This window comes from Leopardus geoffroyi, chromosome B4 (assembly GCF_018350155.1).
Source record: "Leopardus geoffroyi isolate Oge1 chromosome B4, O.geoffroyi_Oge1_pat1.0, whole genome shotgun sequence".
Classification (NCBI taxonomy): domain Eukaryota; kingdom Metazoa; phylum Chordata; class Mammalia; order Carnivora; family Felidae; genus Leopardus; species Leopardus geoffroyi.
The window spans coordinates 95,748,356-95,775,338 of record NC_059341.1 but is presented as its reverse complement, the minus strand read 5'-3'; the positions used below and the strand labels follow the sequence as shown (position 1 = coordinate 95,775,338).

The 26,983-nt window shown below is 43.3% G+C and overlaps 1 protein-coding gene across 4 annotated transcripts in view; it reads left to right on the top strand.

Annotated features, from left to right (window-relative positions):
* Nucleotides 1-26,983, top strand: part of PTPRB (protein tyrosine phosphatase receptor type B) — a 115,070-nt gene that overhangs the window by 68,642 nt on the left and 19,445 nt on the right. For all 4 annotated transcript variants that reach the window (XM_045465405.1, XM_045465404.1, XM_045465406.1 and 1 more), the window contains 9 exons: nucleotides 271-534; nucleotides 2,741-3,010; nucleotides 7,008-7,271; nucleotides 8,875-9,138; nucleotides 9,883-10,164; nucleotides 15,358-15,636; nucleotides 16,153-16,302; nucleotides 18,670-18,913; nucleotides 25,045-25,151. In XM_045465405.1, the coding sequence (XP_045321361.1) occupies nucleotides 271-534; nucleotides 2,741-3,010; nucleotides 7,008-7,271; nucleotides 8,875-9,138; nucleotides 9,883-10,164; nucleotides 15,358-15,636; nucleotides 16,153-16,302; nucleotides 18,670-18,913; nucleotides 25,045-25,151 (2,124 nt within the window). The remainder of the gene's footprint in view (nucleotides 1-270; nucleotides 535-2,740; nucleotides 3,011-7,007; nucleotides 7,272-8,874; nucleotides 9,139-9,882; nucleotides 10,165-15,357; nucleotides 15,637-16,152; nucleotides 16,303-18,669; nucleotides 18,914-25,044; nucleotides 25,152-26,983) is intronic.

The following is a 26,983-nucleotide window of genomic DNA, read 5'->3' as shown; positions in this document are numbered from 1 at the left end:
TGCCTATAGTTCCACAGCTAGTAAATGAGAAAACCAAGACCTGAACCAAGGCAATGTTACTAGCCCCTCGCTCTACTACTGGCATTCTTCATTTCCACTCACTGGTTTCCATGTCCCCCTAAACTTCCCCTATCGGCTTCAATTCAGGCAGAAAAATCCGAGCAAGTTCTTTTAGTAAGTGCCAAAATATAAGAAGCATGAAAATTTTGGCTGAAAATTTCCACAGTTCATTCTCTAAGTGATGACTTTTAAATTTATTTTCCTTTTTAGTTCCAAGCACTGTCAAAAATATTCACATTTCTTCCAATGGGGCGACAGACAGCCTGACAGTCAACTGGACTCCTGGTGGGGGCGATGTTGATTCTTACACCGTGTCAGCGTTCAGGCAGAATCAAAAGGTTGAGTCTCAGACTATCTCCAAGCACGTCTCTGAGCACACATTCCATAGACTGGTGGCCGGGGAACAGTACCAGATTGTGATTGCCTCGGTCAGTGGGTCCCTAAGGAACCAGATAGACGCCATTGGGCGGACAGGTGAGTGCCCGCTTGGAAAAAAAAGCCAAATTTTATCCATAATGGGACAACAGATGGACTTACTTAGCTATTCACAAATCAAAACTAACCAAATCCAAAGCTACAATTGAATGTGGTTTCAAGAGTCTTTCTCATACTTTTTTTTTTTTTTTTTTTGCATTTTTCTTTCTTAATAGAGATCTTCAAAACTAATGAAAGGTAATTAGGAACCAAATCGTTTGAATACATATTTGAATACATTTGCAAAGGATATAAAAACTTTAATTTTAACAAGTAGACAGTTAGAACTATTTACATTAACTACCTATAAATATTTACCCTTTTCTGTAAAGTTTACCCCTTTCTCAAAATTGTTTTTTTAAATGAACACCTATGCCATTTACTTCATTTGTTACAAGAACAAGTAGCAAATGAAGGAATAATGTGCCTATTTATATTAATATTACTGTTAACATATTACTTATAAAACAAAAATAAGCTATAAGCATCTGCTATATGCCAGGCATTTAAAATTATCTCGAGTCACACTAGAAGACAGAGATCATTATTTTCATCATACAGATGAAAATAGGGCTCAGAAAGTTTATAAAACATTATCAAGTATATGAGTAATAAGACCAAGAGCTATAATTCAAATCTAAGTCTGTCTGGCTCCAAACCTTATACCCTCTAAACTGAGATACAATACATCTTCCATTCTCATAACCACTTGTTTAGCTGTGGGGCCTGGGCTTCTGTACTGTGCCCTACTATGTCTCTATTTCATATATGTATATCTCCAACCATATGTTAAGCACTATGCTAGGAAATGGGAATTCTGTAGCAAGATAGAGCCCCAACCTCAAGAAGCTTATGATCTAGTGAAGGAGACAGAGAAATAAAAAGGCAATTACAGCACAAGTTCTAAAATAAAAATCACAATGAGGTGTGTTAGGAGCAAACATGAAGAGTCAGAGAAGGCTTCCAGGAAAAGATAACATCTAAATAGACACTAAGAGTCATACTGGTGACACGTATGTTGACTTGGTTCCAGCAGAAAAAAAACAAAGGCCTGAAGGTGAGAGAAAGTATGGCACATTTAAGGACCTACACACTGTGTGGTATGCTAGACTAAAGGTGAACCATGTGGCCAAGTAAGTAGATGGACCAAATTTTGAAGGGCCTTGTGTGCCTTGTTAAGATGTTTAGAATTATGGAGAGCCATTGAAGGGCCATCCACATGGGGGTGCTGTGAGAATATGTCACACATAGTGTGGGAGGCGAGGAAGCAAGGGGACTGATCACTAATGTGAGGGATGATGTTGCCCTAGGGGAGTAGTAGTGGATAGAGAAGGGAGAGGAGTGGATAGATGAAAGAGATATAAGATTTAGGACTTATAGAAATTACAAGACCCATGTTTGATTATATATGTAGAAGGATCAGAGTGACAACCCACATTTCCGGCTTGGACCAAGAGAAACAAAGGACAAGAAAGAGGTTATGAGGAGGGAGCTGAGGAGTCCAATTTGGGCCTCATGAGAATTGGATGGAACATGCAGGGAGAGATGTCATTTGCAAAAATAGAAGAGAGATCTGAACTGCAAGTTTAAATTTGGGAGTCGTCACCATATGGGTAACAATTCAAACCATGGGAGTGGATGAGATCTCTTAAGATTATGTAGAACGAGAAAAAAAAATATGAGCCTAGGACAGAAAATATTATTCAAAATAATACTATTTTGCCTTTCACATCAGGAGCCATAGTAAAAAAAAAAAAAAATCATTATATGCTACTGCTTAGGTGAAGGCTCAGAGCTTTGACTTGAGTTAATCTTGGGAATGAAAGTCTAAACATAATTCAGCCGTCCAAACTATATTCACTGAATGTAAATGTGTTCAGCATCTTCCACTTTCTAGATACATAAATATGAATCACTGCATATTTATCAATGTCACTTTCACTAATTTTTCTACTTGTTTGACTTCAAGATCCTGTCTTAATTCAGCAAAAAGAATGGAGACCCAAAGCAGGCGTACAGATAATTCAGGCCAAGAAGTGCTCTCTCCTGAGGGCACACACAGGGAGTGTAGGTGCGACACAAGTGAACTGGTAGCATCGTCTTCTACCCACAGTTGATTTAGGACAGTTTTTCTCCATTGGTTTCTCAGCCAGTTTACCCTAAGTGAGGGAACCTGACGGCCATTGCTTCTCTTCTTTCTTTGCAGTTCCAGCATCTGTCCAGGGAATAGTTGCAAACAACGCATACAGCAGTCATTCCTTAATCGTAAGTTGGCAAAAGGCTGTTGGTGTGGCAGAAAGATACGAGATCCTGCTTCTAAATGAAAATGGGATCCTTCTGAGTAACACGTCAGAGCCAGCCTCCACCACGCAGCACAAATTTGAAGACCTAACACCGGGAACAAAGTACAAGATTCGGATCTTAACTGTCAGTGGAGGTCTCTTCAGCAAAGAAGCCCAAACTGAAGGCCGAACAGGTAATCCGCATGGCTTGTTTCATACCAGATCTCTCCCTGTGTGCTATTCCTTCAGAACCGAAGGGTCAGAGAAATGAAGCAACACTGGGAGATGATGTCTGTTTCTTGACACAGTGGAACATTCACTATGATTTACCACTTCCCTGTCAGCCAGGCTCTCCGCACAGGTTTCAGCCTACCCCACGCCAGTTCAGATATAGTGTTAAAACCTACTGCCGCTGCAATAAGTTACCGCCAACTTGGAGGCTTAAAGCAACACAGATTTTTTATCTTGTAGCTCTGGGGGTCAGAAACTGAAAGTGGGTCTAATGGGGCTAAAATTAAGGCATTGGGGATCAGCAGGGCTGTGTTTCTCCTGGAGACTTTAGGGGAGAAGCTCTCCTTGGCCTCTTCAGCTTCTAGAGGCCACTCAGATTCCCTGGCTCATGTCCTCCTTCCAACAATGGCATTGTTCCATCGGTGTATGTCACCATATCTCTTTCTTTACTCTTCTGCGTCCCTCCTCCATATTTTAAGGACTCTTGTGAGTCACCACCTGGACAGTCCAAGATAAGCTCCCTGCCTCAAGATGTTTAACTTAATCACAGGTATACAGTCCCCTTTGCCACATAAGATAACATGTTCACAGGTTCTGGGGATTTGGACATGGACATCTTGGGGGGTCATTATTCAGACAACAACACTGGTCTAATTGATTACTTATGAAGGAGCTAGATATGAAAGGGGGGGTGATGCTGACAGAGATGAAAAGATGAATTAAGCATGCTTTGTCCCGGAAGAGCTGGCTGACTGGTGGGATAGACAGACACATAGACAAAGGATGACAATACTTTGTGATATTTGTGATGACAATACTTGTGATAAGGATTATGTAGAAGAAAGGAATGTCCAATACCAAGAGGAGCATGAAGGACAGGTAGAATTGGGAGGTCCTCATAAAACTGACGTTTCAGTACTGTCATGAAGGATGAAACAATTCTGCGTGTGGAGAGAAGGTGAAAGGACACCATGTACAGACAGACTGTCCTGTGCCAAGACAGGGAGGTGTGAGAAGGAGCAGTGAGAAGCAATGGATGGATGAAGTGTGGGTGGCATGATAGAGAGGTGAGGCTGGAAAGGCAGATTAGGGCCAGATTAGAGAGCGCCTGGCAAGTCTTCCTCAGGGGGTTATTTTTCATCTTACAAGCAGTGAGGAGACAATACAGGTTTTTCAGCCAGACAATGAGTGCTTTGTAATAAAAATTTGTACCTTAAAGAAGATAAATCAGATGGCAATGGGGGATAGATAGGTTGAATGGAGGAGAGACTCATTCATTGATTCATTTGTCATTGAGCACCAACTATGTGCTAGGCACCTTTCTAAATGCTGGCTACCCAGAAGTGAATAAAACAAACCCCGGTGGTCATGAAGCTTACATTCTAGTAGGAAAGAAAGGCAGTAAACAAAATAAATAAGTAAAAAATATAGTAGATTAGATGGTGGTGAATCCCAAAAAGTAAAACAGGAAAGTGGGATTAACAAGTGTTAGAGGCTTGCAATTTAAAAATTTTTTAATGTCTATTTATTTTTGAGAGAGAGAGAGAGTGTGTGCGCGAGCAGGGGAGAGGCAGAGAGAGAGGGAGGGAGACACAGAATCCAAAGCAGGCTCCAGGCTGTGAGCTGTCAGCGCAGAGCCTGACGTAGGGCTCGAACCCACAAACCGTGAGATCATGACCTGAGCCGAAGTCCGACGCTTAACCAACCGAGCCACCCAGGCGCCCCGAGGCTTACAATTCTAGATAGCACAGTCCTCCCAGGTTTTGTTGAGAAGGTGATATTTGAATAAAAGTCTGAAAGAAATGAGAAAAAGGGTTATGCAGGCGTTTGGGGGAAGAATATCCCTAGGCAGAGCAAAGAGCTAAGGCAAAGATCCTGAAGCAGGAGTGTGTCTGGCCTGTTGGACCAGTAAAGAGGCCAGAATAGTTGGAGCGGAGTGAGTGAGAACAAAGTGGGGTGATGTGGTCCGAAAGGTAACTGGGGTCATAAGATGACTGCAGTTATAGAAATGATAAGGGTCAAAAACTGAACTACAGGGGCCCTGGTGAAGAAAAGTAGATACAGTCAAGAAATACTTCTTCATTAGATAAGATGGCCACTTGGTGTCTGAGTAGAGTACAGGAGGAGGAACAGAAAATTCCAGAATTTCTACCTGGGGTATCTGGAAGAAGATGATGCCATTAATTGAGATAAGAGGAACGGGGGAGCAGTGTCAAGGAGAAAGAGACAGGATTCAGTTTTGTACTGAGTTTGAGATGTCCGAATGGCTTGCAGTGAGAGATGATCATCGGTAATAGAAAATATGGCCCAAGCTCAGAAAAGTGAGCTGGAGATAAATATTTGGACAAAAATTCTAATTAAATACATGCCTTAGTCTGTTCAGATTGCTATAACAAAAATACCACAAATTGGGTGGCTTAAACCACAAACATGTATTTCTCACAATTCTCAAGGCTGGAAGTCCAAGATCAAGGCACCCGCAGATTTGATGTGTGGTAGGGTCCCATTTTCTGGTTCATAGATGGCATTTTCTTGTTGTGTCCTCACATGGTAGAAGGACGAGAGAGCTCTCTGGGGTCTCTTTTATAAGGGCACTGATCCCATTCATGAGGACTCCACTCTCATGACCTAATCACCTCCCAATAACCGCAGCCCCTGGTACCATCACTTTAGCGGTTAGGTTCCAACATATGAATTTGAGGTGGAGGGGACGTAAACATTTAGTCATAGCAATCCATGAAGTGAATGAGGTTGGTTGTTTAGCCAGTGTTATGGAGTAGGAAGGGACAGGGGATGGAATGATGGGAAACATCAACTTTCAGGGATCTGGCACAGGGAGAGGGAGAAAATAAAAGAGGAAGTGTTTAGACTGGAGGGAGAAGAACCCAGAAGAGACTGAGGCAGGTGTCCTGTTTCCACTGGCATCCGTGGAATTAGGCAGCACCTGTGCGAACAGTTTGGAAGCAGGTCATTTCTGGTGGCTCTTGATCATTTTGCTAACAGGTACCACTGAAGACCGAAAGGGTCGTAAAATCCCAATGTAAATAATTTTTAAGACTGTTTTAAGTATATTTATTTATTTTGAGAGAGAGAGAGAGAGAGAGAGAGAGAGAGAGCCTGCCAGTGCAGAGCCCCGTGTGGGACTCGATCCCATGAACCGTGAGGTCATGACCTAAGCCGGATGCTTGATAACTGAGCCATCCAGGTGCCCCATTGCTATTTGTTTAATGGTTTTGGCTTTTCCTCTTGCATCTCTTTCCCATATCGCCGACTCAAATCTCCTCCTTCTGTCTGCTTTTCTCTTTCTTTCCCACTTCTCTTCCCTCCCTGCTGCCCTTACTTCCGTTTGCCATTCCTTAGCTTTCAAATGGCATTCAGAGATAGTTTTTTATTTCTTATCTAGCTCTTATTATTAGAAAAACATTTAGCCTTGGGGCACCCGGATGGCTCAGTTGGGCATCCTACTCTTAGTTTCAGCTCAGGTCATGATCCCAGGATTGTAGGATTGAGCCCCACGTAGATTATCTCTCCCTCTCTTTCTGCTCCTCTCTCCTATTCATGCTCTCTCTCTCTCTCTCTCTCTCTCTCTTTCTCTCTCTCATTCTCAAATAAAATTTAAAAAGAAAGAAAGAAAAACATTTAGTCACACAGGTCAGATTAACATTTATTTTATATCCAAAAAACATATTTGTAGATAATTCCCCAGTTACTGGTTTTTCTTTGTTCTCTTGTGCTTTTGTTTTGTCGTTGTTGTTGTTGTTGTTTGAATTGTCAGTTTCAACATCAGTAATGCACAAAATCAGTCTTCTTAGTTTTGGGGTCCCCATGAAGTCAATATTTTCTGAAGGCCGAGACCATGTGTTTTAAGCTGCTGTGGAGTGTATCCACCTGGGCGTCAGGCCTGGGCTGTGTCAAGGGGGTACTAAAACTCGGTCTCACCCTCTCGCTCAACTTTTCCAGTCCCAGCAGCTGTCACCAATCTGAGGATCATAGAGAACTCCACCAGACACCTGACCTTGAGCTGGACCACCTCGGAAGGGGAACTCAACGGGTACAACATCTTTCTGTATAACCCAGATGGAACGCTTCAGGAGAGAGCTCAAGTCAACCCACGAATCCAGAGTATCTCTTTCCAGAACCTGCTGCAAGGCCGAATGTACAAAATGGTGATAGTAACTCACAGTGGGGAGCTGTCTAATGAGTCTTTCATATTCGGTAGAACAGGTAAGGCCCGGACCCAAGCAGGAATGTATTGTGGGGAAATCGTCTCAGTATTCACTGGCTTTTCCTTGTTTTGTCCTTAGTTCCCTCTTCCAGCCATGGTCTAGCTTTATATGAACTTTGTGACCTTCAGGCTTTTTTATCCGAAATCAGGCATTTGATTACATATCAGAATTGCCTTTGCACTGGCTTCTGCTCTGTTGCCACCCCTCGTTGACCTCATAGGGTTGGGTGGAAAAATGATTCTGGCTTCTCTGTTTGCCACCAAACTGCCACAAGAGGGTTGTAACCCACTGTGGTTTGATTCAAGCTGTGCCCTTCAGCTTTCTACAGGACACGTGTGGAGTGGAGGGCAGGTCCGGAGAAGGGCCAACTACAAAATGGACCGAGCAATGTCCACTGTGAGACAGAAACACGGCACTGGATGAAATGCACACAAAGCATTGCAGGAAAAGGAGAGAAAGAGACATCTCTCTGGGCTGCAAATAAGAAACTGAATCCACTCGTTTTCCATAATTTGAGGCCATTATTTTATTTTCCCGTTCAGTTTTTTTTTTTTTTTTCTCATCTGACAATAGTTTTTGAGTGCTTTGTATGCCGGGCACGGGGCTCACTGCTGGAATCTAACTGTGAACAGCACAGATGAGGCCCCTGACTACAGAGCTCTCATTGGCAGAGAGGGAGCAGGGCCAGACAGCAGATTTTTAAGGGACATGAGTTGGGAATGCCTTGAAGTCTGTGAAGGCAGAGTGACTTGGCAGGACAAGAAACGACTTTAGACAGAGAAAGCATTTCAGGTGAGCCTTGTAGGTGAGGGAAGTGTATCCCAGGCACCCAACAGAAGTTCTCAACGTGTTTTTGGAAGGGAATGAAATGAGCAACAGATATGGATACACCTAGACCCTGAATAGAATTGCCTCGATGTTACCGTTTCTAGGACAATCTGCCCTCTGCGCATCTTGCCTTATGTGCTCATTAATGTCTAAAGTTCCTCCATCAAGAGACAGCAGTCTTCACTCCCAGAGAATAACAAAGCTTAAATACCCACGGGACAGGTGCCAGTGTGACTAAGTTACATAGTGGTAGACGTGACTGTTAACACCCTTTTCCCAAGTGAGGATCTACCAATATAGATTTGGGTAGGAAAACGAATGAGGGAACTGAGAACCTGCAAGAGAGCGGAGAGGAAGCAGAGAGACCCAGGGGGGGGATGTTATGGGATAAGGGGCCTGGGTGTGATGGGCCAGCCTGGAAAGGGCTGGCACCTTTTGTGAATATATTCAAGGCCGTTCATAAGGTAAGTTATGAACTGTTTGACGAGTTTTAATTAATCATTTCTGAAGATTTCATTTCAGACGTTTATCAGGCTATGTGTGGTGAGCATATGGAAGCCACCACCCGTGCTGGTTTGTTTTTATTTTCATTTGTACCACATCTCTAGACCACATGCCCCTCTACGTAAGTGCCCTGAAATGCAGGCAAGATCTGACTCTGCAATGGGTACCACTCACCCATATGCCCAACATAGCTCGTATTCTCACCTGTAGGCCAAGTGCCTTTGCTTGTAACTCCTCTGTCCTCAGTAAAGGTTTTCGCTGTGTTTAAGTCCCAGCTTCTGTGAGTAACCTCCGGGGATCCAATCGGAACATGACAGACAGTCTCTGGTTCAGCTGGAGTCCAGCCTCTGGGGACTTCGATTTTTATGAGCTAATTCTGTACAACCCCAATGGCACGAAGAAGGAAAACTGGAAAGACAAGAACCTGACAGAGTGGCGTTTCCACGGCCTCATTCCTGGAAGGAAGTACACGCTGTGTGTGGTAACTCACAGCGGGGACCTCAGGAACAAGCTCATGGGGGAGAGCAGAACAGGTAAGGAGCTCTGTTGCCAAAGGCCAACTATTGGTTGGAAGTAGCTTCTAAAGACACATTTGAGTTGTGGTTTTAATAAGAAGAAGGAAAATCAATAATGGAGTGCCTCGTGCTAGCTCTTGGGAAGGCACTATGCTACAATGGATAAAGGAAGCACACCTTAACCACTGTTCCTACAAGATCTAGGAAAAGGATCTAGGTCCTTAACTTAGCTCTGCCACTTACCTATGTGAAGCTGGGAAGGCCATTGAACATCTCGAAGTCTCAGTCTTCCTATCTGTAAAATGGGGATAATCACATATGTCATCATTGCATTGCTATCGGCAATGCTTCCTAAATCTTTTATCTCCTGGGCATACACAGATAACATTAATCTGTACACCACCCTGGGATCAATGAACAGAGCTATCTGCAACTGGGCATAATTGTGGATTGTAGCCCTCACACCTCAAAATCTAATGGAACCAATACCTTGGCACACTTGTAACCCATTCAGGGCGCACCCATGCTCCACAGCACCTTGGTAAGGAATCTCTCCTTAGGAAAATTAAAGAAGATGCGCGTAAAACACTTGAGGACTGCAACTGACACATAGTAAACACTATAGCTAGAAGCTTCCATTATTATTTCATATTATTGCTTCCTACAAAGCACCTTAAGGTACATCTGATGTCACCCAGCTCTCGTCTATGCTATGGCATAGACATGTTTATGTGATTTTTTTTCATGTTCTCCTACATGCAGCCCCAAGTCCTCCCAGTCTTATCTCATTTGCTGATGTTACAAACACATCCTTGGCCATCACCTGGAAGGGGCCACCAGACTGGACAGACTACGATGACTTTGAGCTACAGTGGTTCCCCAGAGATGCCATCACGGTCTTCAACCCCTACAGCAATAGAAAATCGGAAGGACGCATTGTATATGGTCTTCGTCCAGGGAGATCCTATCAGTTTAGTGTCAAGACTATCAGCGGTGATTCCTGGAAAACCTATAGCAAACCAGTATCTGGATCCGTGAGGACAAGTATGACATGTTTTACTACTCTTGGTTCTCAGATGGAGTGAGGGGGAAGTATGTGTTGTGACTTCTTACTCCAGCGAGGCTTGGTTTAACTCCACATTTTTACTTGGGGTTGGTTAGATTTGAATTCAGGCATAAGTCTGTATAGACGTCTTCATTCCTTCAACATTAACAACAATGGGCAATAAAGAGGTTGTCTCTGCCCTCGTGGAGCTTGAGTGGGAAGTGTGACGAAGTAAGTATTTGGCTCTGTAGAAACCCATGGTAGGGGCATCTGAGCCAATACAAGAGAGCTTCCTGGAAGAAGAAACTTCCAAATCAAAGCTTAAACAACTCACCAGGTGGATATGGGGAACGAAGTGAAGAATATTCTAGATAGACAGAATAAAATATTCCAAGACCAGGCAGGAGACAGGAACAGAAGAGTTTAGTTGGCCAGAGCATAAAAGGTGAGGATTAAGAGAATCAGGTCATAAAATGTCTTGTGAACCACAGCAGCGATTTCAACTTTCTCCTCAATCAGTTGGAGCCACCAAGGGATTTGCAGCCAAGATCTCATAATCAAATTTGCACTATAAGAAGTCACTCTGGATACAGTGTAGAGAATGGATTGAAAGGGGCAAACTAGAAACAGAGGGGTCAGCTAGGACATATTGCTGTCAATCCTAAAGATAAAAATACTTTGGCAATGAAATATATATCAGTTTCTTCCCAAAGGCACTTTGTAATAGATACAGCAAATCTCAAAGAACAAACGTTTTCAGTATAGAAACCTCAATCCACATATTTATTTTTCAATAATACCTATATATGTCATTGCTACAACCAGATCAGATAGTGGCTATTTATAAAATAAATAGTTGAAAATTATAAACTTAAGCAAGTAGTTGTTTCATCTATTCAACAAACATTAATCTTATAATAATTATAACTTGTACTCCATAGTGTATCCAAAGAGCAGTTTGGGATTAAATAGTTGGATGTCAAGAGAAATTTGTGAAAAAGAACTTAAGAGTTTTAATTTACAGCGAGCTCAGGATGGGTTTTCAGTGGCTTACCGTGGGCTGTATAACCAAAACAGGTGCTCAGGTAAGAACTCAGTAGAGGCTGGACTGATTAAATGGCTTCTGGAATACTGTATTCTGTTCTGGGTGCTGGGATTTAAGAGAGGCATTTACGAAATGGAGCATGCCTACAAGGAGAGCCGCTGGCGAGAAGAGGGACTCAGTGCTGTGTTTTATGGGGAAGGGCTGATAGAACTTTAAGGATTGCATTAGTTAGGACTGGGTTTGGTTGTAACAGAAAACCCATCATAATAGAGGGTTAAGCAACAGAGAAGTTGATCATTCCCACGTGGAATCATTGCACTACTCCGTTTCTCACACCTCTGCTCCAGCCACGATGAACCATCTGCAAGCCCTGATCTTCCACCCTGATCTTCCCCCCCGGGTGCCTGGGTTCATGCATTTCTCTGCCTGAAACACCCCAATTCTCAGTGAGGTGTCTGTCCTCTCTGCCAGAAAACCTTTGCCAACTCCTGCCCACCACCGACTCCAAGAAGTTGTCTGGTGCTCCACCCACCGCCTTCTTTCTCCATTTCTTTTGGTACATTCTCCTTGCCATCTCATATTATGGCTATTTTGTACTGCTCTACCTTCCTAGAGGTTAGGGCTAATGCCTTATTCACTTCTGAACTGTTCACAGTCTCTAGAAGAGCACCTTGCCCATAGCAGGTACTAATTTCTTAGTGAATATGGATGTGACCTGAGGCCTTAGAAGGCATGTGGGATTTAGGGGCAGAAAGGAGGAGGGAGAAGGAACTGAGGAAGGAGGTTGAAGCAAATTTCTATATTATTCTTTGAACAAATTATTAGAATTATGGATCAGGCAGGATATTTTTAAAGACTTTCTCTAAGGCTGAACAGAGAAGATGTCTTGATTTCCAGCTGTGATTAGTCTGAAGGAGTTCAAAAGATTAAGAAGCAGTTAATGTTTGAAAAGACCCAATTACTGAGGCACCTGGGTGGCTCAGTCAGTTAAACTTCCATCTTTGGCTCAGGTCATCCTCTCTCGGTTCTTGAGTTCAAGCCCCACATCGGGCTGTCTGCTGTCAGCACAGAGCCCGTTTTGTATCTTCTGTCCCCCTCTGTCTGAGCTCCTCTCTCACTCTCTCTCTCTCAAAAATAAATAGAAACATTTTTAAAAGACACAATTATTGCTTGCCTCAAAGGCCAATTCCTGTATCCTGAAAAATCTTCAGATTGATTTTTTTTCTAAATCATTCTTATCTAAACTGTTATGACTTAGCTGATATTTTAGACCTTGATATGTAATAGAAATTCATTCAGTGGCACAAAGATACTGAGTATTTCAAAGTCATGATTGTTAAGGACAGAGTCCTATAACGAAGGAGGAGGTGTCAGGAGAAGGTGGGTTGAATGCCAAATCAGAGCAACAGGTGCTTCTCTGTGAGGGATTGATTACTAGGTCTACACAGAGTCCCTAGTCGCTCATCTGTGATCTGTTCTGCAAGCAGGGCTTAGAGCTTTCTGCCGTGCAGGCACACAGGGCCTGCGTCTGGAGAGACCCTATGCTTGGTCTCATTTTCTGTTGTCACCATCTTGAAATCTTAATAATATTTTGAACATCGGGCATTGCATTTGCACTTGGCACTGGACCTTGAAAGTTACGTAGCCAGTCCTACCTACAGGGTGTATGAACCAACATACAATTTCAATTTGGGGAGGAAGGGCAGGTGGAGAAAAGAGAAAAGGATTACATTTACAACAGGGACTATAAAAATCCAACAATGAAATGGAAGAGGTTTTTTTTTTTTTTTTTTTCTATTTGGTGTCCTAAAGGTCAAACATAAGCATCTTTAGCCTTATTTTTTCAATCCCTCCCCTCACCATGCAGTGCTCTTGTGAGTCTTTTTGATGCTTTGATGCCACTGATTAGTGCTGTCTGAAAATTGTTACTGTATTTTCTGCTGGGATCAATAGAACAACGGGCAGGCTTTTTCAAATGAATTTTGTCAAGACTTTTGACTCCTGGAATGAAATAGGGTGGTCTAGACCTAGATTTTCAAGAATTTCCTCAGAAATTCCTGGGGACAAGGGGCAATGTAAGGGAAGTCTTAGGGAGGTCACCCCAGCAGAGCACCCCTGACCACCAAGGCACGCTTAAAGCACAGGACCAGCGACCCTCTGATTTAACATATCGGGGAACTGAGACCTTTTTTTTTTTAAATATATTTTTTAATGTTTATTTTTTTTTGAGAGAGACAGAGACAGAGACAGAGCACAAGTGGGGGAGGGGCAGAGAGAGGGAGACACAGAATCTGAAGCAGACTCCAGACTCTGAGCTGTCAGCACAGAGCCCGATGTGGGGCTCAGACTCACGAACCTGAGATCATGACTTGATCCAAAGTCGGATGCTTAACCAACTGAGCCACCCAGGCACACCGGCCTTTTCTTTTTTATTTTTTTAATTTTTTTTATTTTTTATTTAAAAAAAATTTTTTTAACGTTTATTTTTTTTTTAATTTTTTTTTTAGCGTTTTATTTATTTTTGAGACAGAGAGAGACAGAGCATGAACAGGGGAGGGTCAGCGAGAGGGAGACACAGAATCTGAAACAGGCTCCAGGCTCTGAGCTGTCAGCACAGAGCCCGACGCGGGGCTCAAACTCGCGGACCGCGAGATCATGACCTGAGCCGAAGTCGGCCGCCCAACCGACTGAGCCACCCAGGCGCCCCTTAACGTTTATTTTTGAGACAGGGAGAGACAGAGAATGAATGGGGAAGGGTCAGAGAGAGAGGGAGACACAGAATCTGAAACAGGCTCCAGGCTCTGAGCTGTCAGCACAGAGCCCAACGCAGGGCTTGAACTCATGGACCGCGAGATCATGACCTGAGCCGAAGCTGGATGCCTAACTGACTGAGCCACCCAGGAGCCCCCCGCCTTTTCTTTTTTAAATGGCTCAGCTGCTAATATTAAAATTCAAAAACTACTTATCCAAATCGTACAGTGTAGCTTCCTAGGATGTAATTAGAGATGTAGGCATGCAGCTGGTTGGGAAAGCCTATAGAGTTTGGTTATTTATTTTTTTTTTTTAATTTTTTTTTCAACGTTTATTTATTTTTGGGACAGAGAGAGACAGAGCATGAACGGGGGAGGGGCAGAGAGAGAGGGAGACACAGAATTGGAAACAGGCTCCAGGCTCTGAGCCATCAGCCCAGAGCCTGACGCGGGGCTCGAACTCACGGACCGCGAGATCGTGACCTGGCTGAAGTCGGACGCTTAACCGACTCGCCACCCAGGCGCCCCTAGAGTTTGGTTATTAACGTGCAGGGTCAGGTCACATAAGTGCCTTTCTGTCCGACTGTATCTCTTACTCCTTGTAGTGTCATTCACAACAACTAATGAGATCAGCTGCCATTCACTGGGTCCCTACTGGGTCCGGCACTCTGTTGGGCAGAAGAAAATGAACGGCCATAAGCATAGCAGGTGGAGGAGCGTGGTGTACATGGGGAGCCAGAAGCAGTTTCGGTGCCTGGAGCATGTGTGTGAGCAGGAAAGGCAAAAGTGGAAGAGGGGGACAGAGCCAGGGCCTAGGGGGCTAACAAGTAAGCAATGCTGTTCCTTAATTTTCTCATAACAGCTAGTATTTACTGAGCGATTACTATGCCAACCACCATTTTCTAGGTGGCTGTGCCTGGTTCTACTCCCTGAACCATCACAGTGATCACAGGATCGAGGTACTCTTGGTCTCCCCACTTTACAAATGGGGCACAGACACCTTACGTAACTTGCCTAAGAAGTCACAGCTGATAAATAGAATTTGAATTCTGGCAGGCCAAGCTGCATTTTTAATCTTTTGGCTATTCAGCCCCACCTTCGATCTGACTCCGCCCCTTAATTTTAGTGCCCCGGCTAACCTTAGTTGTGTATTTGTGTTTCTGATCACTTTGGCACCTGGTGATTTTCTAAAGGGACAGCGTTTTAATTTTTAATGTTTCTCAGAGTGTGAACTTCCTTGGGAGATCCGTAATAATTTTTTTTCTTGAAAAACAATCCAAGTAAATTTTGAGAATTATTTATTTAGACCTCAGAGCAAGTAGGGCCCAGAGGAGCTGGAAGAAAAAAAATACATCTCACAGAGTTGTAAGAAGCGTCTCCTCCTTTCTCTCCTTTAGAGCCAGATAAGATACAAAACCTGCATTGCAGGCCTCAGAACTCCACGGCCATCGCCTGTTCTTGGATCCCTCCTGATTCTGACTTTGATGGGTATAGCATTGAATGTCGGAAAATGGACACTCAAGAAGTTGAATTTTCCAGAAAGCTGGAGAAAGAAAAATCTCTGCTCAACATCATGATGCTGGTGCCCCATAAGAGGTACCTGGTGTCCATCAAGGTGCAGTCGGCTGGCATGACCAGCGAGGTGGTTGAAGACAGCACTATCACAATGATAGACCGTAAGTGTTTCTGGACGTGAACACCTTGCTGTACCGCACCCATCACTGCCACTCACTTGCATGCAGGTCGCTTCCACATGAGCAGGCCTTGTTGTCGCTTGGAAAAGAGAACCTAGAAGCCTCCAGGGAATGGAAACATTTCTCTGTGTCTGGCAGCAAACAAGTTAAATGATCTTAAGGTACTTGAATGAGTTAGCCTTTAAATACGTCACTTTGCCTGATAGAGTTAGAGCTTTAATGGAGCTTTTAAGCAGTTTGGTGCTATGACTTCAGGAAATCCTGCTGAGGTGCTGCCTCTTTCATTAGGTTTAACGTGCCACTGGCACATCACTTCCTCTGCCTGCTTTCCTCTAGGAGAGGAGGAGGTTTTCTGGATCACAAGCTTTCCACACAGACATACACACGCGCGCGCGCACACACTGAGGTCGGTGCGTGGAGACCTTCGTTTCACTGATTGTTGTTATATGGAAAAGCAGAGTTGTGACTCCCCTGGGTTCCTTCTCCATCCTTTTTCAGGGCCCCCTCCTCCACCTCCACATATCCGTGTGAATAAAAAGGATGTGCTAATTAGCAAATCTTCCATCAACTTCACTTTCAACTGCAGCTGGTTCAGCGACACCAATGGAGCTGTGAAATACTTCACAGTGGTAGTGAGAGAGGCTGATGGTAAGTGATCACGGATTATCTGCTAGCAGTAGGACACGGGGACTGCTTTCTCAAAGGTCACCATGGAGGCTCTTTCTGTGACACGTTTGGAAGAGTGGAAAACTTAAATCTTTATATAATTCTGTCCCCTCTCTGCTGGATGCTGGGAGATGTGACAAAAACTTTCAACAATAAAGCCTATTATTCACTGGGTTTAATTATTAAAAGGGTGACTGATAATCATAGCAACCACAGCAGTAAGTACAAATAACTATCATTTACGGAGCCTTTCCTATGTGCCAGGCGCTGCTGGAAGTGCATTGCACGGACTGACCTACACAGCCTTCTTCACACTCATTCAATGCTGTTCACTACTTGTTTTGTTCAGCCATTAAGCGGCAATATGCTTCAATGCCTTCCCCGCCCCAATCGCAAATACCTCAAGGAACCGCACCCTTCCAAACCACTCACCAATTCACAAAGAAATATTCAAGAGCCGAAAAGAGGGAACAGATGATCATGAAAAGCATCCTTCCTTTCTCTACTGAATTGCCAGCAGTATATTCCATTTTCTAGTCTATGAAGGCATTCAAAGTCTACCTAATTTCTACAGGCTAATAGTTACGACAACGTTCCATAGGGTCTCAAGTACGATTTTTAGAGTTTATCATGTCAGCATTTGTCAAACCACCTACAGGAGGGTCGTATTTGCCACCGAGGGCTGGTGCACTATTTCTCCAAAACAGATGTTTGTGTCTGGAGTGGCGTGGTATCTTTTACACGCCTTCTGTTTTTTCAGAATTGTTTAAAGGGTTGCACATGAGTTTCTTAAGCATCTCTATTTCAACACATTTGTGGACGATGAGGAACTTTAAAGCTGACAAGTGCTGGAGCAGCTCCTAGGCTAAATAGTGCTTTAGCTCACCGGGTGTCTAACAGTCTATGTGCTTTGACATGTAATTTAATTGTACTAAAGTTGGTTGTGCGTAACTAATTAAATAATTTCAACGGCCAGTGGTGCATCCCAGATTTCCTTACATCTTATAGTTGGAGATAAATCAGCAAACTGTGGAGAGATTTTAGATTTAATGAAGATGTAGTGAAGGTGATGTTTTACTACGTGAATGTAAGGCAGTGACCAAAAAGAGGCCATACCCCAGAAGGCAGCCTTGTGTTCTCCGGCCATGTGAGTTTTGATTATTGATGTCCATGGAGCTGGGCTGTGCGTCCCTGGTGATCTAAGATAACAGTCCATCTCATGTAAATGTCATTCATAGCATATATGTTCATCTTAAAGGCAACATTCCTTTTCTTTTTTCTTTTTTAATTTTTTTTTAACATTTATTAATTTTTGAGAGGCAGAGAGGGACAGAGCATGAGCAGGGCAGGGGCGCAGAGAGAAAGGGAGACACAGAATTGAAGCCCGCTCCAGGCTCCAAGGTGTCAGCACAGAGCCCGACACGGGCCTCGAACTCATGAACCAGGAGACCATGACCTGAGCCGAAGTCGGACACTTAGCTGATTGAGCCACCCAGGCACCCCGGCATTCCTTTCAGTTACTGCCAACAAGATAATATTTCCAAGACCCACTCATTTTGAGCAAATTTTACTAAACAAGAGTCCGGGATGTGGTGAACCCCCACAATACTGCTCCTTGCGATGCATCGTAAATGGTATCCTATCTCTATAATATTTATCTTCCTAATTATGCTTTCCTCCAGCCAACACAAAAACGAGTTTGCAGTGCCAAAACACACAGCATGCTGGGTGGACAGAGAAGAGTTCTGGGAAGCGTTCCGCACGAGGGGCCAAATTCGAGCCAGGATTAAACTGTACTCAAGATAACAGAGAGCTGTACACGGAGCAATTATCTGACAGGGTGTGGCCCGTGGAGTGTGCCTTTGGGTGACTGCTCTGGACTTGAACTTGATTTCTCTTATCTCTTCCCTATTTCCTAGGTCATAGGGATTTCCTTATTAGCTCAGCTACAATGGTCATTGGCAAGGTAGAGAGCTTGTCTAGTGGGCTGACTCACAGTGGGGAGTGTCCAACTTTCTGGAGTTCTGGAACACATTATTATCAGATGCAGTGAGTTCACCTCTCAAATACACACATTCTATTTCCTAGAAAAATGACAGGGTGTGTGCATAAATATACGTACGCGTGTGTGTAAAATTTTGTATCCACACACTTTAATTTTCATTCTAGGGGAAGTGAATTAAAATTAACTTCATTAGGAGAATTTCGCAGCCTCCTTCAAGATCAAAGAGTCTGCACTTTGGAGATGACTGGTGATGGTGGGTGAGAGGAGGCAGACGTAGAAACCTAGTTAGGAATCACTGAAGTCACGAGAAAGCCAGTGCTTCACTGTGGGTTCTCTCCCTCCAGGCAGTGATGAGCTGAAGCCAGAACAACAGCACCCTCTGCCCTCCTACCTAGAATACAGGCACAATGCCTCCATCCGAATGTATCAGACCGATTACTTTGCCAGCAAATGTGCCGAAAGTCCCGACAGCAACTCCAAGAGTTTTAACATTAAGCTTGGAGCAGAGATGGAGAGCCTGGGTGGAAAATGCGATCCCAATCAGCAAAAATTTTGTGACGGACCACTGAAGCCGCGCACTGCCTACAGGTTAGATGTATTGTTTTGCAAGAAGGGACATGCTGCACTACTGGGTCCTTAGCAGTCTGGGCATCTGATGCACTTGAGCTCCCGTAGATTAATAACCAGCACTACAACAGTGTTCTACATGTTACTGGGTCATTTATAAAAGTTGAATTCCTGCCCCCGTTCACAGGTAATGTGTAAAGAAGGCCGGCCTTCGGCACTCTGCAAAAGCTCTAATTCATTATATGAAGAATTGAAGGTTCTTAATAGATTGTTTTCTCTCCTAACTTCTTTAGTACAAATAAAACAACTTATTTACTATTTTAATGACTGCGAAGATGTCCAAACAGAAAAATTGAGTGTAGGGAGACCCAAGAAATATGAAGTTTCATCTTCTACTTCTAGTGAGGGCTGTAATTACACATATTTATTTACCTTCTAAGGCATAAAAAGATGAAGGTGCTCTTTGGTCCAGACAGAATTCTTGAAGTCGAAGGCCCCTTAATGAATGGGAGTACCCTTTCCTCCTGCTAGGATGACAGATGAAAAGGAGCAGCTGTTTGCTTTGGCCCTAGGAAGCACTATGGCAGCCAACAGGCCCTTCCAGTCATAGGAATTGGCAGTGCCCTTGGTCTACACTGTGCTCCCCGAAAGCAAGTGTGAGCAGAAGTACACAGCATCCCAAGCCAGAGTCCTCAAGAAAAAGGGAACCTTGGCTGCCATCTTGGATAGAAGCTACAAGCATCCAAGATCAGTACTTCTGCAGAGAATGTGCTGTCTCTCTTAGGTGTTGGCAGAGCTGACATCCAGCCAGTATGGCAGCCAGTCAGGTTCTCTATGGCGGGTTGGTCAGTGTCCAGGTCTTACTGACTCTTACATATTTTGAGTATCATCCCTGAATCCCAGCAGAGACTTTCCTACATTCTCCAAAAGGAGACAATGACACGGCATCACACCTGAGAACATTCTCAGCCCCTCCCTGGAATCAACACAGGCAGGCCAACAGTTTTCCTAAACCAGAAAACTCACCTTGGGCAGGAACTCTGTGTAACTCCCTCTGCCCAGGACTCACCATAAAAATGTGATTTCCACCCTAGCCCAGGTTGGCATCTTCAGAGTAAACTCATACGATCTTATTAGTGAGGTAGGCTCATATGGTTTTCTATTCCAGAAGAGACCATATGAGCCTACCTGAAGGAGGTGAGATCTCAGACAGAACAAAGGAGAAATGTGAGGGAGATCAGAGCCCTGGAATCCTTTAGTTCCTGTAAGAATCAAGAGATGTCTCAGCTCCTCGGTCACATGGACTCAAGGAGATTTGAACAAAAGTCTCCCAGTGGCTCTATTCGATTTGTGAGTTGGAAAGTGGAGGCTGTTTTTTGTTTGCTTGCTTTCTGAAAGAGAAGGAGACAAGATGACTGTGTCATTACTACAGTTAAGAGAGGGACAATGAGAAGCTGTAGATGGCTCATGTCTGTCCCAGAGCCTACCACTCTCCACCACACTCCTTCCCATTCGTAACGGCTGCTGAGGGCCTGGGAGAGCCTGTACTGAGTTCACGTGCTGCCACTTAGCTGTGTAACCTTGGAAATGGCATTTCAATTCCCAAATCCTCATTTATCTCATCTGCAAAACAACACAGGGCTGTCCTAAGAAGGAGGAATGTAGATGATCCATCAAACCTGGTCATGTCCCTTCTCGATTAAGGTCTTCCAGTGGTCCCCAATCACTTCTAGGAGTAAATGAAGATTCCAAAGAAGGCACATAAAGCCCTCACCTTCTCTCTCCTGCTTTGCCTCGTACCATCTGTCACAAGTACACCCTGCCTTTTGTTAACCCTTACTTGGAGTTCCTTTGACAGTGACATGCGTCTCTTACACCTCTGAGCCCTCACACATTCTTTTCACTCTATTTGGGATGCCCTCCCCTCCCTTGACTGGCTGGTGCATCCCTTCATACACTTCAGAAACCAGATCAGCCCTCAAATTACCCCAATAAACCTGTCAACCCACACTGGGCAGTTGGCCCTGGCTCCATTTCCACAGCACCCAGACCCTTCATCACTCTAATCCTCACTTACCAGGACTTTTCAGCCCTTTGTTTGGTTACTTACCCTTTTCACTAGACTATGAGAGCTTGTAGTCTAATAGAGACAAAACAATATGACAAATACCTGGCCCCAAAGAGGCACTCATTAAATGTTTGTGAACAAATAAGGGAATGACCCAAGTTGCTCTATCAATACTTACACATTTCTTATTATAGCTTGATCAACCCATGCCATACTTACATGTTTTCTAGAACACAGCTTCCCTATATTTCCCCACATTTGGTTCAGTCCTGTGAAAAGCATGCCAGGCAGATAATGCTTGATAAGAGGAGGCACAGCCTTTCAAAGTATGTGGGGGAACCACACACTACGTGGTATCCTGTGTGATGGCTGCTGACCCCTAGCTTAATACAGTCAGAATTCTACCTGTCTCAAGATGATGGTCACCATAGTGACCCTCAAAGCTATCAGGCATCTTTTTTCCAGAGATGAGAGAGAACGGGGGTCGGGGGGGGGGGTGAGGGGAAGAGGATTGAGACGAAATGGGAAATGCTAGGTTTAGCTGCTTTGCAAGTTTATTATGTCAACGAATATAATGTTTCCCATTTGCTACCGGGTTCTTATTACTGGGTGTATAATTAACTCCATTCCATATGGGAAGAGAAAGGGCAGATCATGATGGGTGGGAGGCATTTTGGAAGTTAATAAAGTGCTGATCTGGCTTTGTTTCTATTCTAGAGTATTTTTTTAATGTTTATTTATTTATTTTGAGAGCACCAGCACAAGAGAGAGAGAGGGAGACAGAATCTGAAGCAGGCCCCAGGCTCTGAGCCATCAGCACAGAGCCTGACACGGGGCTCGAACTCACGAACTGTGAGATCATGACTTGAGCCTAAGTTGGACGCTTAACTGACTCAGCCATCAAGGCTCCCCAGGCTTTGTTTCTATTCTAGATGGAATAGCAATGTGACCATGATCAAGTAGTCAGCTTCTCTTGACCTCATTTTCCCCAAATGAAGGAAATTGAAACACATGATCTCTAACTTTGTGCTATAGATTTCTGATTGTGGACACATATAAAGTTGAAGTAATTACTATCATATATCTGTTTATTAAAATAATAATAGGGGCTCCTGGGTGGCTTGGTCAGTTAAGCGTCCGACTTTGGCTCAGGTCATGATCTCACGGTCCGTGAGTTCGAGCCCCGCGTCGGGCTCTGTGCTGACAGCTCAGAGCCTGGAGCCTGTTTCCGATTCTGTGTCTCCCTCTCTCTCTGCTCCTCCCCTGTTCATGCTCTGTCTCTCTCTGTCTCAAAAATAAATAACGTTTAAAAAAATTAAAAAAAAATATATATATATACACACACACACACACATAGATATACACATATATATGCAGAAGAGGTCTGTAAAATATAGGCAGAAATGCTGAAAGACATAAGAGAGTAAATAAATGCTGTAAAGGTTCAAAAGGCTTCTTGAAGGAGGTAACATTTTCGCTTAGCATTAACAAGTAGAGAAGGATTTGAAAATATCGAGATAGGGACAGAAGGAGATTCAACGTGGAGGGAAGAGTGGGAGTCAAAGTGCAGAGAAAGAAATACACAGATTGTTTAGAGAAGAGCAAATAGTTCAGTTTCAAATTGGGGGAAGAGCATGGAAAGGGGTAGCAGGGAAGACAAGACCGGGAAGGTAGGATCCAGATGGGTGCTAAATGCTAATGTGGTGGTGCTGTCCATTTTTGGAAAGAGTTTAAGAGCAGAGCTCCTACTGACCCATTGAATTGAAGGCAATCCTGTACTAGGTCATTGTCTCCTATCTGGGTTCCTAGAGGTTCTTATTCATCTACGTCCACATTGTATTTTGCATTTTGCAGCTAGCATTTCAGAATAGAACATGTCAAGGTTGTCACACTCAATGCTTTTAATTTACAAAGAAGGAAACCAAGACATAAAAAACTTTAGGGGCCATTCATCTAATCAGCAACAGAGTGATAGCTAGACCTCAGAACCTCTGCTTCCTAGCCTGGGCCCTTTTTACCATCCCTCCAACAGAAGTCATTACTGTCAAACTGAAATGAAGCCAAGAGAAAATAAGAGAAAGAAATCTGGACTAGGATTCAGAAAACACAGAGTCTGGTTTTCTTTCACTGCTGTTCTTTGTGATCTGGAGCAAGACACAGAATCTCTCCAAACTTCAGGTTCCAAATCTCTGACGTATTATAATAATAAGCTTCCTTGTTATATTGGAGAAGTTGGAAATGATCAGGTAGAAACATGTCTGTGAAAATTCTTCTTCACTTATAAATCACTATACAAATAGAAGAATCTCTTTTCACCGGAGAGACTCATTTCGTTTTCCAAAAGTACAATGCATTAGCAACACACACCAACTCCTCACCTTCCCACTTAACACAAGCTGACTGCTTGTTACCCGTGAGGGACATCTCACAATGCTTCCATCAACAGTCTGTTATTCCTGGAAGTACAACTTTTGGCTGGAAAGCAGCTTTTAGAGGTGGAAATTATATATGTCGTTGATCAATATCATCTTGTTCGTTTTATAAGATTGCATTTGGACTTGGGCATGAGTTAGAAGGAAGGGCAGAGGGCAGAACAATTTGCCCAGAACATTTGGGTGAAACAAATCTAGATTTATTTTAAAGGAAAAAAGAGACTTCCATTCACTTTCGTAGGATTTAAATCAACACTAGGAAAGTTTTCCCATGTAAATCAAGCCTCATAGTCTCAGCCAATCTACAGTTTGAAAGAGAAAGACCTCAATAGCCGGCCTGAGGCAGTCTTTTTAATTTAGTGCAGGGATGCTCTCCTATAGCTTCTCTGAGAGCGGGTTCTCCTCCAGCCTCTGCTTAAATGCCCTCAATGACTGAGATCTCACTACCTGTGCAGCAGCTCATACTGTAGGTGTTACAAAGTGACTTTATATTCCCAAACTACACCTCCCTGTGACTTCAGCCTATTGGGCTTCATTCTGCCTTCCTAGAGGAAAAATAACGATGTCTGTTTCCTCTTCTAGGTAAGATTCCCTTAAATCTGAAATCAAACAACATGTCCCACAAAGTCTTTTTGCTCATTGTCCTGTTTAATCACTTCAAATGATCTCAAACCCTTTCTAAGTAAGGTACGTCCCCAGAAACTGAGTGTGGCCATCCAGACTGGCCTGGCTTACCCAGAGAATATGAGACCAAGGTTTTTTGGTGGGGACAAGAGACTTCATCCAGGCTGAGGTTACAACTTCATCTTTTAGTAGCTGCTTATTGAATTCAGGGCCAGCTAATCTCAGGCACTGTCCCACATGGACATGTGGACAGCCACCTCGGCAGCTCTCCTGTCCAGGCGGCTGGAATAACTCCAAATGTCAGCTGGAGACTTCGAGATCAACCTCGCTGTCACTGTAAATCCAACACAGCCCGAGCAAAGCTCTTCTTCTTTCCCCAGTTGAGATGCCCGTTCCTATCAGTGATGCCATTATTCTCTCAAATGACTGAGCTCAAATCTTAGGCCCATCCTGAATTCCTCCCTTCTCCTCTTTAGGCTGGGCCCCATCTGGTCTTGCTTCTCAGTGCCTTCCCCACTGTGGTTCCCTCTGCCGCAACACAGACATGGCTGCCTCCCTGACTCTCCTCTGATTTCTGTGCACATGTCCTCTTATCCAAGAGCCCTTCACTGACGTGCTGAATAGAGCAGGTCCATATACCCATCCCCATGGCTGTCTTTCTCCCTTACTCTCCTCTTTCTTTTTCATGGTACATATCACCATCCAGCATATTGAATTTGTATATATGTTATCTGACTTCTAACACTAGAGTATGTAGCCTCTGGATGGTACGGTCTTTGTTGTGTCCCTGGCAGTATCCCCAGATCCTAGAACAGGAACTGGCACATAGTAGAGGCTCAGTAAACATTTGACGAATAGATGAATAAATGCATGAATGAACCCAGGTCTATCTGATTCCATATTTCATATCCTACCTTGGACACATATTGACCAGGGGCCCACCTTGTTTCTCCTTGAGCACATTTTCTAGTCAGCTTTACTGTGGACAGACACTAATTTGTACTCAAATAAATCGGTTTCCCTTTCAGAATCAGCATTCGGGCTTTTACACAGCTGTTTGATGAGGAACTGAAGGAGTTCACGAAGCCCCTCTACTCAGACACATTTTTCTCTTTGCCTATCACCACCGAGTCAGGTAAGGCTAACCTCTTCATCTACCCACATAGTCTACCAACTGCTGTGTCACTTATAAGAGCCCCTAAGTCTGGTGACTTGGCTAACAGGGGAACATGTGCTTCCACTTGGAATTTAATCTCTATGTGATCATGCATGATGTGGATTAGAGAAATTGCTCGTACTTCTAAAGGGGAATGGACTGAATGCGCATTAATCTTGAAAAGAAAGTAGAAGTATCAGATTTCTTTAATTAAAAATGAAGTTTTTAAAAATATGAGTGAAAAACATTCAAATTAAGAACTTGCACAGGCCAAAATATAAGTACAAAAGGCTTTTGCTCATAGGTGAGAATGTATGTATGCAGAAACATAGAAATGCATAGAAAAAAAAGACTAGAAGGAAAACCACCAAAGTGTTAACAATGAGGGGTGCCTGGCTGGCTCAGTCAGTAGAACATGCGACTTAATCTTGGGGTCGTGAGTTCAAGCCCCACGTTGGGCATAGCGTTTACGTAAAAAAGAAAAAAAAAGTATATTGAGGCTCCTGGGTGGTTCAGTTGGTTAAGTGTCCGACTTAGGCTCAGGTCATGATCTCGCAGTTTATGGCTTTGAGCCCCTTGTCGGGCTCTGTGCTGACAAGCTCAAAGCCTACAGTCTGCTTTGGATTCTGTGTCTCCTTCTCTCTCTGCCCCTCTCCCTCCCCTTCCCCCTTCCTCTCAAAAATAAACATTAAAAAAAATTGTTCTTAAAGTATTAACAATGAATATCTCAAAGTAGTGGGATTATAAGATGATTTTTTCCCTCTTTGCTTATGTTACTTTTACACCATAAAAAAATGTTAACTTAAAAAAGACTACATAAATTTATGAAAGAAACTTCCCTAGTGTTCTAGAGGGAAAGCCTGAATAATAATAGTAGCTAATATTTACTATCACCTTGGTACATGAAATAGTTTATCCAATCTTTACTATAGCCTTTTGTGGTAGATACTGTTATCATCTCTATTTCAAAGGTGAAGACCTGTGACACCAAGAGGTTTAAGTAACTTGCCCAGGATAGTAGAAGTGGAATTCTGGCATTTTCTGCTGGAGTCCTTAACCTCTGCCCATCATGCTGCAAACAGCCTCATTTTTCAGCACCTTGTTCCCTGATACCGTCTTCTGTCCCAGCGTTTCCCTGTAGCCAGTGTTCCACAATGCTTGGTCTCAGGAAGTTCTTCTTCATAGCTAAAACAGTCTCTCATGCTTCATGACAAAAGATGACTCAGCCTCACAAACACTCCCGTCTATTTATGCCAAATATAGGGATAATCTCCCACTTTTCAAACCAAAAAGGGATCAGAACACAGTTAAGAGGACTTAGATGTGTTTGCTTGTAATTGAAAGTTAAGTAGGGGCATTGTAAACACAATTCTTTCCTATTTGAAAACAACAAAAATTGTATGTAGTCCAGCAAAGGAAGATAGTCAACATATATCCAAAAAAAGAATATTAACCACATTAAAAGATTGTGTTGATTTAATACATCTCGAATAGCAACATTGAACAAACAAAATCCAAGGGCTTCAAGTGCAAGTTCAAAACAGGCTGCTCCATAGACCTAAATATAAGAGCTGAAACAATGCAACTTTGGAAAGAAAACACAGGAGTAAGAATCTGTGACCTAGGATTAAGAAATGATTTCCTAGGTCTGATAGTGATAGCACAAGCAACAGAAGGAAAAAAAAAAAAAAAAAAGATAAATAGGACTTGGTCAAAATTGAAAACTTTTGTGCTTCAAACAGGACCATGAAGCAAGTGAAAAAACAGCCCACAGAATGGGAGAAATTATTTGCAAATTAATATCTGATAAG